The following is a 14104-nucleotide window of genomic DNA, read 5'->3' as shown; positions in this document are numbered from 1 at the left end:
CCCCGACCCTCAGCACAGCCACCGCCCCAGCCCTCCACGTCGGCGCCCCGGAAGTGCCCCAGATGACTTCCGCTTCCGCCACCTCCCCACCATCGAGTGTCACTCCTCCCGCCGGTGCAGAGCGGCGTACGGTGGCGCCAGTGCGTGGTCGCGACGGAGGAAGCGGAAGGGCTAGGAAGATGGCGGCGGCGGAGGGTGGCTGGGGCAGCCGGGGGATGGAGGCCGCTGCGGGGAGCTGCCGGGCCCCACTCCCGGCCTGGTGGGGGCTGCTGCGGGGGCTGCTTCTCGGCGTGCTGGCAGCGGGTGAGGCTGGCTCGGAGAGGGGCAGGCCTGGCCTGGCCTCCCCCGGTTTGGGGCCACTCCGCGACTGAGGCGGAGATAGAGGGGGGGCCTCGCCTGGCCCCTTTGAGATGGCGGCACTGGGAGCCTTCGCCTGGCCCCCTTTATGTTGGGGAAGGGCTCGTCTTTCCCTCCTGAGTTGGGGAGAGCCTTTTAACGTGTGGGGAGCCCCTGGTTTGGCTCCCTCTGAGGTGGGACTGTGTCTTCTCCCTAGGCTCCTGCCAGGGGAACTCTGTTGAGAGGAAGATCTATATCCCCCTGAACAAAACGGCACCGTGTGTTCGCCTCCTGAATGCTACCCACCAGATCGGCTGCCAGTGTGAGTACAGCTGTGGGGCCCCAGAGCTGCTCCAGGGGATGGCCTTGCCGTGGGTGATGAGGTGTAATGCAGCTCTGCTGTTGGACTTGTCTAGATCAGTATTGCCCTTGTTCTCAGCGCTGTTTGCCCTCTTTTCCAACTGGTAAGGCTGAATATGCTGACCTGTTTCTCCTAAACTGAGGGGTGGAGACCTTAGAGAGACTGTGTTCCTGCCGACCTCAAAAATCCTTGGTAAGGCAGAGCGATGCATTTTGAGCTTATACAGTCAGTGCAGACCCAGGACAAAACCAAGCCACAGCTTCTAGGGGTACAAGGCAAAGCTGTGAGCACTGCAGAATGCATTGGAGTTAACGAGGTAAGAGAGAAAGGGATCAGGAGGTGAAGAAGTGAGAAGGTGGCATCTGAAGGAAGCGGAGGGTTTGGCTGAGCTGCTTGTGCAGTGCTTGTTAACTCTCTGAGGTTTTTCTGTCATATTGAAAAGGTGAGGGTAGGACTGCATGACTTAAAATTAAAAGGTGGATAAGGGAATGCCATTCAGGCAGTATTCCTGGCTGAAGTTAGGGTGAGTCAGCGTTTTTGCTCATTTCCAATTCAGTTTTGCTTCCATAGTGAGCCACTCCCTGCAGCAGAGGTTGTCAGCTGCCGCTACAGGGCAGCACAGCTGTGCTTGGTCTGTCAGATAACTGAGGATACAAGGTTCTCTACCTCTTCTTCCACCCTCTGTGTGAGCCTAGTGTTAGGGCAGACAGCCGTACAAAATCCTGCCTTCCCGGTCACAGGCAGTTTCCGACAATGACAGCAGTTACTAACTGTGGGGGTTGACAAAGTGCTTGTTTTTATCAGTAGCTTCTTATGAAGGTGCTTTCTGTGTCATCCATTTTCTGTGGAATGGGGTGAAATGACAAGCGGTGGATCTGCTTTGTTGCTAGTCCTCTTTGCTGCACAATCTTTTGCGCCTTGTTCTTCTCTGGGCCTCGTGCTTTGAGTTCTCAGTTTCTGAATTTGCAATCTTTACCCTTTGTTGAGGGGCAGCACTAAACTGCTTCTGTGACTCTGGTCCTGGAGGCAGGTCCTGTCTCCTCCGAGTGCCTTTCTGTGTCAGGGCCTCAGTTTCCTGCTCTCTTCCCTTGTTCCCTTCAGTCACAGGAGACTCATGGTGCTTAGTTAGCTGATGGTCCTTAAGTGCTTTGACATGCTTGAACAAAAGATGCTTTCAAAGCATGAGTGCTTATTTCTTAATCTATGCTGTTCAGCTTTTTTCTTTCCCTACTAAAAGCCACTGTTCCTTTTTCTGTCCTGCTCTAGCTAAATGGTGCCACTTCACCAAATTGCTTCCTCCAACCATCTAATCCCGTGAGCTGTTCTTCCCTAAAGCCCTTAGTAATATACTGCCTTGCCATTCTGGGGTGGTTTGGGGGCGTGAAGGAAGTGGATCGCTGTGAAACATGAAGGGCGCACTGTCTTTCCACAGCCTCTATCAGCGGAGATACGGGGGTGATCCATGTGGTTGAGAAGGAGGAGGACCTGAACTGGGTGCTTACTGATGGCCCACACCCACCCTACATGATACTGCTAGATGGAAACCTCTTCAACAGGTCAGTCGTCATCAGTTTTTATCTTTCAGGGTGACTGGAGCCCAAAAGACCAATGTAATTTTTCAAGTGGCAGATGGCAGAATAAGCCCTGACTGCACTGAAGTATAGTGAGGTTGAAACATTTGTGGGTTTACTGTGTTTTAGTGCCTGAATTTATTTCTTCTTAAATGGGCTGCTTTTATGTTAGAAGAGCTCTGCTCTGTGTAAATTCTCATGCCATGTTCGTCACTGTAGCAGTTACTAAAGTTCATCAAACAATGCAATTAAGATTGGTCATATCTCTTCCTGGGCAGAGCAGGAAATAAGTGGCTGAAGTTTTCTCCTTGTTGCTGTATGCATCATCTTACACAAGTTCTGAGAAGATAAAGAAAAATGGACGTGTTGGTTATTTTGATCAAAAGCATCATCACACGCTTGACTGTAATCGGTCAGCATCAGCATGTCTTGGATTGTAACTCTTCATTAATGAATTCAAAATTTTACTCGTATTTTCTCTGTTCCAGGAGGGTAATGCTGCAGCTGAAGGGAACCTCACGAGTGTCAGGCCTTGCTGTGGCTGTTGCCAAGCCTAGCCCTCCCCAGGGATTCTCTCCTGGTTTGAAGTGCCCCAATGATGGGTTTGGTAAGGAAACGTTAAGTCTTTATCCTTGTTGGAAGAGAAGTGGTGCCTTTACCTTGTATGGTCAAAGAAAGAAGTGCAAAGGATAGCTGAAATTGCAGCTACACTTTAATGTCAAAATGGTGTTTAAGGTAACAGGCTCAATCTGTTCTTCCAAAGTAGTTGGTCTGAGCTGGAATCTCGCCATTTTTCAACAAGGGCTGGGACAGGAGCTTGGGGGAAGACTGTTACGTAAGCTGGCTAAAACAGCATTAAGTCACTGAAGTGTTAAACCTGACCAAGGGTTGTTGTAACTTCTTTTTCTTTAACATGTGAAACTTGTACTTTGTCCACACGTGATGATTCAAGCGTCTTGTGTTTGCGTAGATTGAGTGGAGCGTGTGTTAACCTCTTGGGGCCGGTCACTACTTTTTAAAATGACATTCTGCCTCCCTGATTCCGCCTGTGGTTTCAGTTAGGTTTTCATTTCGCTACCTTTTCATGCAGCAAATTTACTGTATTGCACTTTGAAGGGAGAAATTGCTGCACCTTCTGTAGTTTGCACAAAGCTTTCTGCTGTGAAGGATGCCATGTATGGTCCTGAGATGAGTTTGGTGTGCTGGCATTTGTCATGTCTCAGCCTTCATGCTGTTTGCACAGTGTCTAGGTGTTAAAATGATTGGCACATTATGCATGCCTTAGGGGTACTTCCAGCACATGATGAGCTCAGAAAATGTGGGTTTGTATGTTCCGCCTTTTGAAGTATAATGTTTCTCTGTGTGCCTCCTCCGCTGTCTCAGCATGTGATAAATGCTCACTGAGTGCTCATGCCAGCCTCCTGGCATGTGATGGCTTTGAGCATGCATGTTTCTCATTCTCTCTGTGTGGCACAGCACTCTGTCTCTGCCACTCTGCTTCATGCAGTGACCAACTCCATCTCTCCAAGCTTTTGTCAGCTGGTTCCTCAGCCCATAATGGTGCTCATTCTGTATCTGCTGATATTTTCTCAGCAGGTCCTACCTCTCCTGCAGTCTGTTATTCTCTTGCAGGCTCAGATTTGCCTCTTTTTTTTTTTCCTGTTTCCAGGTGTCTATTCCAAAGATTACGGCCCTCAGTTTGCACACTGCAATAAGACTGTGTGGAATCCTGTGGGGAGTGGGCTTTCATATGAGGATTTTGACTTCCCTATTTTTCTCCTTGAAGATGCCAATGAGACACAAGTTATTAAGCAGGTACTGCACTTCTTCAATAAGTAGAAGAGGGGAACTGCTGCACAGTTCAGGAAAGGGGGCAGAAGTTTCGTTTTCTCTCAACTTAGACATTGAAATCCACAGTAAAAATATATGGTCCAATTTTATATGCAGTACACAACGCTGTTATGGAAAGGCTGTTTTGTAATGAATTTTATTTCCATCCAGTGTTATCAAGACCATAATGTCCCTCGTGATGGATCTGGCCCTGAGTACCCCCTGTGTGCCATGCAGCTTTTTTCCCACATGCATGCTGTCACCAGCACTGTTACCTGCATGAGACGCAGCTCCCTCCAAAGCACCTTCAGCATTAATCCAGGTGAGCAGCTTCCTCTTTCCTTGTCATGGGAATATGGACGTGGGATAATGGTGGTGCTAAAAATCCCAGTGCAATACAGTTGTGCAAAAGGAAAATTTTAGAGTTTCCCTAAAGGCTTGCTTGCCAGCTGAGCCTTTTCAAAATAAACTAGTGAAGTGGTAAGGAATTCTGGGCTATGTTTGTCATCAGTTTAGAAAATAGTATGTAGAAAAGATGCTGGCTGAGAAAGGTACCTAATACCTGCTACATAGATCATCAAGAGTGACTCTGAGATTACTGCTCCATTAGACTGTGTGTACCTGAATTGAAATCCTGGTCCTGGTGAATGTTTTGCCAGTGACGTTCCTGCTGAGCAGAAGTTTGCTCCTGTGATAGAACCACTGGTAAGCTACAGCTGACCAGAAAGCTCATTCCTCACTTGTTATTGTTGTAGTCTCAACTCAAGCGATGCTGTTTCTGCTTCCTAGAGGTTGTATGTGATCCTCTTCTTGATTACAATGTGTGGAGCACCTTGCAACCTATCAATTCCTCTGGAAAAGTCAATCCTGAGAAGGAAGTTATTATTGTGGCTACACGAGTAGGTACCTCTTAATCTTGCTTTGTAGAGCATGGACGGGAAGGATTCTGGAAAGATGTGGGCTTAGAATCTTATGGGAATATATTCCTCTTACATAGTTTCATTTATTCTCATGTTCCAAACCTTCTTTTAGAACTGACTGGCTATTGTGTTTCTGCAGGTATAAGCCTTTTAGTTGGTGGGTTTACGTATTGTTTCAGTATAAGGACATCTTCATTTTGTTTCTTTGTTTTGTTATGGGAGACTTTTTTCACCATTTTCTTCACTGATGGAACCAGACAAATAGAAATAGTTAGCATGTCTCTTACACTTTCCTAAGATATTTCACATCCTCAAAAAGCGTTGCAGAGAAGGAGACAGCGTGGCTGTCTCATCTATATTGGGAGGCGGTGGCAGGGCTCTGAGGCCTCAGGACTGCCACAGCAATGCAATTGGTATTTTAAGTTTCATTAGGCGAGATGTTTTGGTCCTTCCCTTATCGGTAGGATGAGTGGGACAGGAGCAAGGTGATATATGTGCTTTCCCAATACAGTATTCCTCTGTCTGTGTGCACATTTCTTACACCTCCTGTTCATGCTTACAGATTGACAGCCATTCCTTCTTCTGGAACATTGCACCTGGGGCAGAGAGTGCTGTCTCTTCTTTTGTGACCCACTTGGCTGCTGCTGAAGCCCTTCATAAAATGTCAGATGTTCATTTGCTGCAGAGGAATATAATGTTCACCTTCTTCCAAGGGGTAAGAGCAGAGGCATCGCCCCACGATTTGGCTTATTCTAAGATAGCAAAAAAGCCCTTGGCTCCCTGCAAGTGAACTTTTTCCCTACTCTTTGTATGGAGTCATTTGTCTGCATCCCCACACTGTGGTTCTCTCTGCTCCCCCAGTGCAAACAGGATCTTAATTGCCCTGGGATAACAACAGCAGATGGAGCTTCCACTGGGGCAATGTATATTCTGCCCCACAGTTCATTCTGGATGAATGAGTCAAACTTTGCTTTCCCTCCTGTCTCTTCCCAGTGTGCCTGTATGTCTGTCTTTTGCCTCACCCTGTTCAGGATGAACTGCAATGGCCAAGCTTTAAGTTCTGAAATGAAGCCCAGAAAAGGCTAGATTAAAAATATATATGTGTTGACAGCAGCAAAATGTAGCTCATTTCTGAGAGCCCAGTGCTGGAGTTGGCAGCTGTGGAAAAGCAGAACAAGCTTGTGGAGGAGGGACTGATGGCCAACAGCTGATGTTCCCCTCAAGGCATCTAGACTGATGGCTTTTTGTGCAGCTTTGTGAAACTGGCTTCCACAGCCCCATGCTGCAGCCATGTGATTCCCTTCATTCAGCCTCCTAAGCACTACATCCCTAGTCAGAATTTCCCTGGGGCAGATGGGCGTACAGTGCTATGGAGCGGACATTCTCTGTTGTGCTCCCAGGATGTAGGAGGAATGATAAGACTTGGCTGTAAATTAGTCAAGGGGGAAGTCTGGTGGCTGGCTGACTTCATTGCCTTCTCTGACATGGGGATTCTCTTCTTAGGGGCACCTATTCTTTGCCGGGAGGTGCTCAGCTTCTTGCAGCTCCCTTGACAAACTCATTTCTGTCATCTAGCCTTCCCTCCCTTTTTTCCAGGGAAACAGACACCCTCATTTCAGGAAACCTTCATACGTTTAATTCCTGGAATGAAGAATTGCCCTTTTCCCTGACTTGCTGTCCTCACTACCAGAAACCAAAGAGGATGACTTATGCCAGAGTAAAGGCTGTATTAATGCGTATCTGCTGTTCCTCACAGTAACAGTATCTTGCTAGATATAGATGCTCACTTAAGTCTGACTTTGCCTCTGTGCCTTCCTTGCTTGTGGAATTCAATAGCTGTCCCCTGTTTGGTTTTTTTTGCTCTTTGGCTTCATTTCTGTCCTTTGCTCCATCCCTTTGTCTTCGGAGCCAGGCACAATGTAATACTTACTTTGGTCTTCTGGTGTGTGCCAGGCTATGCGCACCTTCAGAAATCCTTGGTGCAGTAGTTGGCCCCCAAACTCTGGGTTTTGTTCCACCTCAGCTTCTCAAATATTGCTGTTAGTTGTGCCAGGCAGCTATCCATATGTGATTCATGTGTGTTTGGTTTTTTTTCCTGTTGCAGGAGACCTTTGATTACATTGGCAGTTCACGAATGGTGTATGATATGGAAAAAGACAAGTTTCCTCTCCGCTTGGACAATATTCATTCATTTGTGGAGTTGAATCAGGTGTGGGATAAGTTAGGGGACCTTTTTGTTCCCTGTTTCTCTGTGATAATTTACCTGTGGTTTTTCCAGCCAGCCTTTCACTGGTTTTGATTTTTCCTTGGACTGGACTTCACTGCTCTGCAAGACTCAGTGATGTCCAATCATGTACTTACGTTGTTTGTTTTTTTTCTTGAAGGTGGCTCTAAGGAATGACTCAATTTTATGGATGCATACAGACCCCGTGTCTCGGATGAATGAATCTGTTGAAGTGCAGGTAATAGAAAGCAATCTGTAGTTGTTCATCTAACTAAAATGCTTTGGGATCTTCAGCACGCTGCAGACAATCAAGATGTTAACCTTTACAGAGAAACCATACATCCAAAAGAACAGCGAAACAGTGCCTTTTTCTCTTCTTTCAGGTTAGAAACTTGCTAGATATTCTGAGTAATAGCAGCATGGGAGCAAATGTGACTTTGCAAGAAGCTGGATTTTCGCAGCCTCTTCCTCCATCTTCCTTCCAGCGCTTCCTTCGGGCCCGGCACATCCCTGGAGTGGTCATAACTGACCACAGGACTGCCTTCCAGAACAGGTACTTCTCCGGGGTCAGTGGGCACGGGCTGGCCCATGGCCAAAGGCAGCGGAGCCGGCAGAGGGCATCTGAGCTCCTGCAACGCCTCTGCCGGGGGTGTGCTGGCTAACATACATGTAGAGGGGCATTCTGGGGGGAACAGAGGAGCAAACGTGTGCCATGTAATTGAACAAGTGCAACATAATTATTCTGACAACCGAAAGAAATCCAGTTTTGTACAGAAAATGTTCCCCACAGCTGGCTGGAAGCCAGAGGTGAGCAAATGGCAACTGAGCGTGCCTAAGCCTCATCTGTTCTTCCAGAAGCTAGCTGCTTTTTTTTTTTTTTTTTTTTTTTTTTTTTTTTTTTTTTTTGTTAATATAGCTTTCTATTTTTGATGGCAGAAAGCCCCAGGCACTGGAAAGGGCACTTTCATTCACCCCACATGACCTTACTACAACATGTTCCTTGGGGATCCCCTGCTCCTTTTCAACACTGGAAGTAGAAATGTGGGGTAGAGGACAGACATATGCGTCTCCCCTTTTCCCTAAACTCTTCAAATTGTCTCTTCATCTTCTATCCTCTGCTGTTTCTGAGAATCTCTGTAGCAATCAAGGGGAAGTAGTTTCCCTTTCACCTCTAAATCTGCACTGCTCTAAAGGGGCAAGAAGAGCTGGGGTGGAGGAAAGCACAACTCACTGCTGCGTGACCCGTCTTTAGATGGAGGGGATCAGTCCCAGGTTGGTTGGGAATGTCAGGTGCATAGACCAGGCAGTGGGCCTTCAGCCCAATTCCCAGTTCAGCTACGTGTGCTGCAGATGCCTTGGTATAAATCTCTCATAGAGTTCACTTGGAATTCCTCACCGCCTTCAAGATAAAGCATTAATAAAATCCACTGGCACGACTTGCATCAAAAGCCCTCTTCCCAGGAGACCTTCTGCTTGGGTTGTGCTTGCCTCAGTTTCTCTACCCATTTAATAGATTGGGCTGTCGCCCACCTGAAAGCTAATCACAGCTTGTAAATTGTGTGGAGATCCTCAGATGGGAGACGCTGTGGAAGGGCCAAGTTAATTATAAAGCCTCATTAAATGGTTTAAGGAGCGTGTGGCAGGGCAGTGCTTTGGCAGGGCTGTATCTCTGTTCCCAAGAGACTGCTCCCACTGTTTGCTTTAGGCACACTTTGAATTGAATTCCATGCCCTGTGGTTTCTTTCTGCCCCTCCCAAACCTCTGTTTGCCTTCTTCTTTTCAGATACTACCAGAGCATGTACGACACTCCAGAGAACATCCGGATGCAATACCCCGAGGGGCTTAGCCCTGAGGAAACCTTGGAGTATGTTACAGACGCAGCCAAGGTTCCTACTCTTGCATTTTCTTTACGTCGTCTATCTGGGGTGGATGGGGACCTGTGTAGGGGCAGATAGAAGCAGGGTCACGGGGAGAGGGGGAAAGCTGTTTCCAAAAAGGGCAGAAAGAAGGTGGGAGTGCTTTGTAAAGTGACAAAGGCAATAGGCACTCAAATGCTAGCACGACGGAAGTGTTTTGGTGGATGTTTAGATTCTGGCTTGCTCTCCTTGCTTGTTTTTCTGGATCTGCCTATCTTCATTAACACAGAGCACTCTTCCTTTGCAGTCCCTGGCAGAAGTTGCCACAGTGGTCGCCCGTGCTCTCTACCGGCTTGCGGGGGGAGCCAACAACACCTCTGCTATTCAGGCAGATCCAAAAACGGTACGAACAGATGGAATTGAGTCCCTGGCATCTTTGATGAGCCCTCACGTACTTCCCTTCTGTCTCTGTTTATATGTGTTTACACAGCATGCTGTCCTGTCTGTCTCCATGAGAGCTTTGCCTCTCCCCTTCTCTCTTTCCCCGCCACAGCTGAATGAAAAACCTTTCACCTTTCCCTAGTTCCTTGCCTTTCAATCTCAAGGCAGACACTAAGCTTCAGGAGCCCTTTACAAAACAGAGCTCCTTAATCCTCGTTCCACAAAGCAGAAGAGGAAGCTGAGGTGAAATGGCAATGTGTGCCACAAGGATCAGCTAAAGAGTCAGTGGAACTGGAATCAAATTCAATTTTCACAGCTCAGTCCTGAATTAGACAGTTGTGACATATAGTCCCTCGTTTGCTGTGCTGGTGGCCCCTGTAGTGGGAAACATCTGTCAGCCAAATAATTCTTCAGAGGTATAGCTGTTAAATGCTATATTCTCTCCTCTTTGTATAAACCAATTTCCATCTCTTTCCAGGTCTCTCGAATGCTGTATGGGTTTCTGATTAAAATGAACAATTCCTGGTTTCAGTCCATCATTAAACCAGACATAAAAGGAATTCTGGGTAAGAGCAACATAGGGAAGAACAACACAAGAATGGATTTGACCTCATATGTTACCCGGCAGCTTTCTAAAGCGCCATACTAACATTGTCTGCTTCTGGCCATCTCCCTGCCAATCTCATTTCTCTGACTGTTCCAGGTGATGTTCCCCAACATTACGTCGCCGTTTCCAGCCCTGTGAACACTACCTATCTTGTCCAGTATGTCCTGGCTAACCTCACGGGCACTGTTGTTAACCTCACCAAGGAAGAGTGTCTGAACCCTGAAAAAACACCCAGCAGTGAGAAAGAAGTAAGTATCCATTAGAGTGAGATGATAGGTAAGAATAGATCTGCTGTCCAATTTGCTGTTTTCTGCTTTTGAGGAAAGCTAGTTAGGAATGCTTTCTAGTGCTTCTAATAACACATGGGAGAACTAAGAAACTCCTCCCAACAAGGAGGCATCTTAATGCCCCAGGGCAGGGGAGAAGTGGGCAAAAGGATCCCCTTACAGTGAGAACAGTCCGTAAAGCCCCTCTCTCTCCAGTGACACGGATAAGGTGCCAGAACAAGGAGATAGTCTGGTTATTTGTTCATGGTTTTTTGCTGCCTCTTTACTCTCCCATTTTCTTTGCAGATGTATGAATATGCCTGGGTGCAGGGTTCCCTGGACCCTAACTCAACATCACGAGTCCCTTGCTGTGTTCGGTCAACTGTTCGCCTAAGCAAAGCACTCTCTCCTGCCTTTGAGCTGAGACAATGGGGATCTACAGAGTACTCCACATGGACAGAGAGTAGGTGGAAAGAGATCCGTGCCCGAATATTTCTGGTAGCCAGCAAGGAGCTAGAGGTGAGTTTTTGTACAGGTCTGAAAAAGTAGAGAAAAAAAATGTGGCTAGCTTTGAATAACGTCTCCTGACAGCTGGAGAAGCAGTTCAGAGTTTTTTACAAGTTCTTGTGCCATCGTCCTGTGTGAGCTCCCCAGTTAAGAACAGCCAGGCTTTGATTCCTGAAAATGAGGTAACCAAAACTGCGCCACTGGTGATAACCCTACCACCTCCAGCCATTTGTGGGTTAATAACCTAGTCGCTGAGGCCTAGACAGTGCAGAATAATCAAGAGTCCCATGAGCAGGCTGAGCTGTGTGAATAAAAGATAGAAGTGACAGGAGTCTTAACCCCTTCCCCGAGCTCAGGAAGCCAAGCCAGTGAACCTGGCTGTTAAGGTGTTTTGCCTGATGTGCAACCCTGATCTTCCTTCCAGCAGTTCAAATCCCCTCTCGACAGCGCCAAAACAACTTGCACAAACCTTCACAAAAGCTGCTGTTGATTCAGTGTCTCAGATTCTAAGCAGGCCTTAGCCAGCTGTGATGTGGCTTAAGTGCCAGCAGAATAAGGGTTAAGCGTACAGTCACTTTGGGACTCTGTGCCTGTTTTGATGCCCTCTGGTTGGCTGTTAATGATGTCATACCCTGTCAGGACAGACTCGGGAGCCACAGCGCTGTCGTCATCATGTGCTAGCAGTAAGCCACCCAAAGGCCATGCAAGCCCAGGCAATTGTTGCATCTCTCGGATGGTTATTTGAAATCTGAGCAATTTATTTATGTGGCACTGGGCCTTTTTAACACTGTCAGGCAAGCACAATGCCCTGCCTGTGTCTCTCGGCCTGTTACAGCCCAGTAGATCCTGGTGCCCTGGAGATGCACAGTCTGAGCCCAGCCATCCCTGAAGTGTTGACCCGATAGAAAATGTACTGAGAGAGTTGTAGTGGCACGTCAGTGTTTGGCCACTGCGTGGGAACTGTTGAGATATCCAGGGGAGACTGGGAACGGCAGTCCTTCCATGCAAGGAGAAGGGTTGACAGGAAGGAATCTAATGAGGCTTTAGACTGGTCTGGCACTTAGGCTTCAAGAAAGGTGCTGAGCAGGAGGTAATCTCAGTTATGCAAAGGCAGATGTTGATTCTGCCAGCAACTGTGCTTGTTGAAGGCATTTACAGTTCCTTGCTGGAGGAGATGACAGTTCGTGCAGGAGTAGCCGAAGCGTTACATGAAATGCTTGCTAAAAATCTTTGCAAACTGCGTCGACCGCTCTGAAACACGATACGTTCTTTATCTGTAATACAGCTTTCTTACCTTTTCTCTTAAACATCAGTTTGTGTGCACTGTTGGTAACTACAATGAAAGCTGACCTGATGCTATCTGGCAGTTGCTTTTGTCTAAGTCTGTAAGGTCCTTGGAGTATCTTTTTATTTCAGTGTACATAGTGCCTCATAGTGAGCTGGTCTCTGTAGCTTTCTGACAGAGGCCCCCATTTGAGGCAAATTCTGTGAGGTGCTGCAGGTCTGTGTTTGTAACAACAATGCTAAGTGTTTCTCATCCCTTCCTAGATAATCACTTTGGTTGTGGGCATTGCCATTCTGATCTTCTCTCTCCTCGCCACGTATTTTATCAACGCCAAAGCAGATGTACTTTTTAGCATCCCGCGGGACCCTGGGGCTGTGGCTTACTGAAGATGCTCTTGGGGCTTGAGAAGTCTTAGCCCTTGGATTACAATTGTCAAAGATAAAACTACACTGGAATGCCCCTCTCTCTGGATAGGGATGCAAATGGTTCTCTCCAGAGCTTCTGTGCTCGGGTTCTGGGGACTGAGCCCTAAAATGTAAGAGACTTTCCCAGAAAACCGTGCCGACCAAGCCCTAAAGAAACTGTGACTGAGAAGTTCCCAAAGCCTTTCTTTTTAATTTGTCCTTACTTCTGAGCAACTTGAGAGGATTGGTCCTGAATGCCACTGAGACGACAATGTGATGAATGTGTTCCCTAAATGAAGGTGAGGGTGGAAAGGGTAAAGGTATTTTCTCTGGTATGTATGTGGACCAGCAGATTTCCATGGTGTCTGACAGCACAGGTTGCTTCTTAATGTCCAACAGTTGCTGTGAATCTGTGTATACTACAATGCAGGGAGGGCAAGGTGTGTTTAACAGGTGATTAGATGTAAAATGTCCTTTTTTTAATGGTGCAATATTTTCTGGGTTTTGTATATATATAAATAGTTCCGTTTAATTAAAAAAACCTTCCACTTACAAACTAACCCATTGCCTGTTTTGTCTTAGTTGCTGCCAAAAGGACCAAAACCACTGGGTGTTGCAATATGTTTTGGTCTCGGGAGAAACCAGGGCATCTGATTTGATTTTTGACTCGCATTGAAACTTTTAATTCTTTTTACAGCTTGTCAAAAGAAAGACATTGTGCCCTCAGACAGGACAGGGAATTAACTCACTGCTGTTTAGACTGTAAGCTCTCCAAGGCAGGGATGGCTGATCACTCCAAACAGTGCTTTGTACGATGGTACCTTGGTCTCGATTGATCTCTAGGCGCTCGTATAATAAACGTGTTTTTTAATGAGTATGCTCACACACTTTGTTTCCTTCGATGCTGTTGCTCAGTGCCCAACAAGACTGGGCTCTCAGGGCTAGCGGTTGTGACTGACCAGGCACTTGGATATTCCTGGTTGTTTCTTCTGTATGAAAATGCACTTGTTCTTAAGCAATCGTGATTTAATGGTGCAGTAGCGTTGTTGTCCAAAGCGAGGAGCTCAAAAGTAGGTAGAGAGGACTAATTCCAGAAATCGGAGCTGACTAGCACTAAAGCAGACATCACTTTCCCTTCCCTAGAGGACAGTGAGGGCTTATTGTGTTTAAGACTTTTCTCAACTAGGCATACACTCTGGAGTTTTAAAGTAATTCAGAGCTTGTACTTTCAGTGCTACCCTGAGGGAGACTTTTTCCACTTGATAATGCATCCTGCTATCAGGAAACTGCTCCTGATGCTTGGTGGAATGTTTCTGTGCCTGATTTCTTTTAATTTCTCCTAGCAATGCTGAAGAAACTCGTATCTCAATTTACATGGAGATATCTTGTCTTTACAATAAGGATTTTCGTAGCCTCTAACTCTTAATCTTTGGACTCATTCCAACTTTGTCAGAAGAAAATCAGTTCCCCAAAATTATCCAAGTAGACTATTTCTG

At 46.7% G+C, this 14104-nt stretch overlaps 1 protein-coding gene across 1 annotated transcript; it reads left to right on the top strand.

The window, feature by feature from the left end:
* Nucleotides 1-8: 8 nt before the first annotated feature.
* Nucleotides 9-12590, top strand: NCSTN (nicastrin; the record flags this gene model as incomplete). The annotated part of the gene is made up of 17 exons (XM_082011482.1): nucleotides 9-303; nucleotides 554-658; nucleotides 2130-2253; nucleotides 2757-2875; nucleotides 3938-4083; nucleotides 4270-4420; nucleotides 4888-4997; nucleotides 5581-5733; nucleotides 7123-7227; nucleotides 7403-7480; nucleotides 7626-7795; nucleotides 9026-9128; nucleotides 9406-9501; nucleotides 10018-10105; nucleotides 10243-10394; nucleotides 10719-10931; nucleotides 12468-12590. The coding sequence occupies exons 1-17, from the start codon at nucleotides 63-65 to the stop codon at nucleotides 12588-12590; spliced, it is 2277 nt and encodes a 758-aa protein (XP_081867608.1). The 5' UTR covers nucleotides 9-62.
* Between the last annotated feature and the right edge of the window lie 1514 nt (nucleotides 12591-14104).

The sequence above is a fragment of the Phaethon aethereus genome (genome assembly GCF_964289735.1).
Source record: "Phaethon aethereus genome assembly, chromosome: 28".
Lineage (NCBI taxonomy): Eukaryota > Metazoa > Chordata > Aves > Phaethontiformes > Phaethontidae > Phaethon > Phaethon aethereus.
The sequence above is the reverse complement of the archived record's forward strand: the minus strand, read 5'-3'. Positions and strand labels throughout refer to the sequence as shown.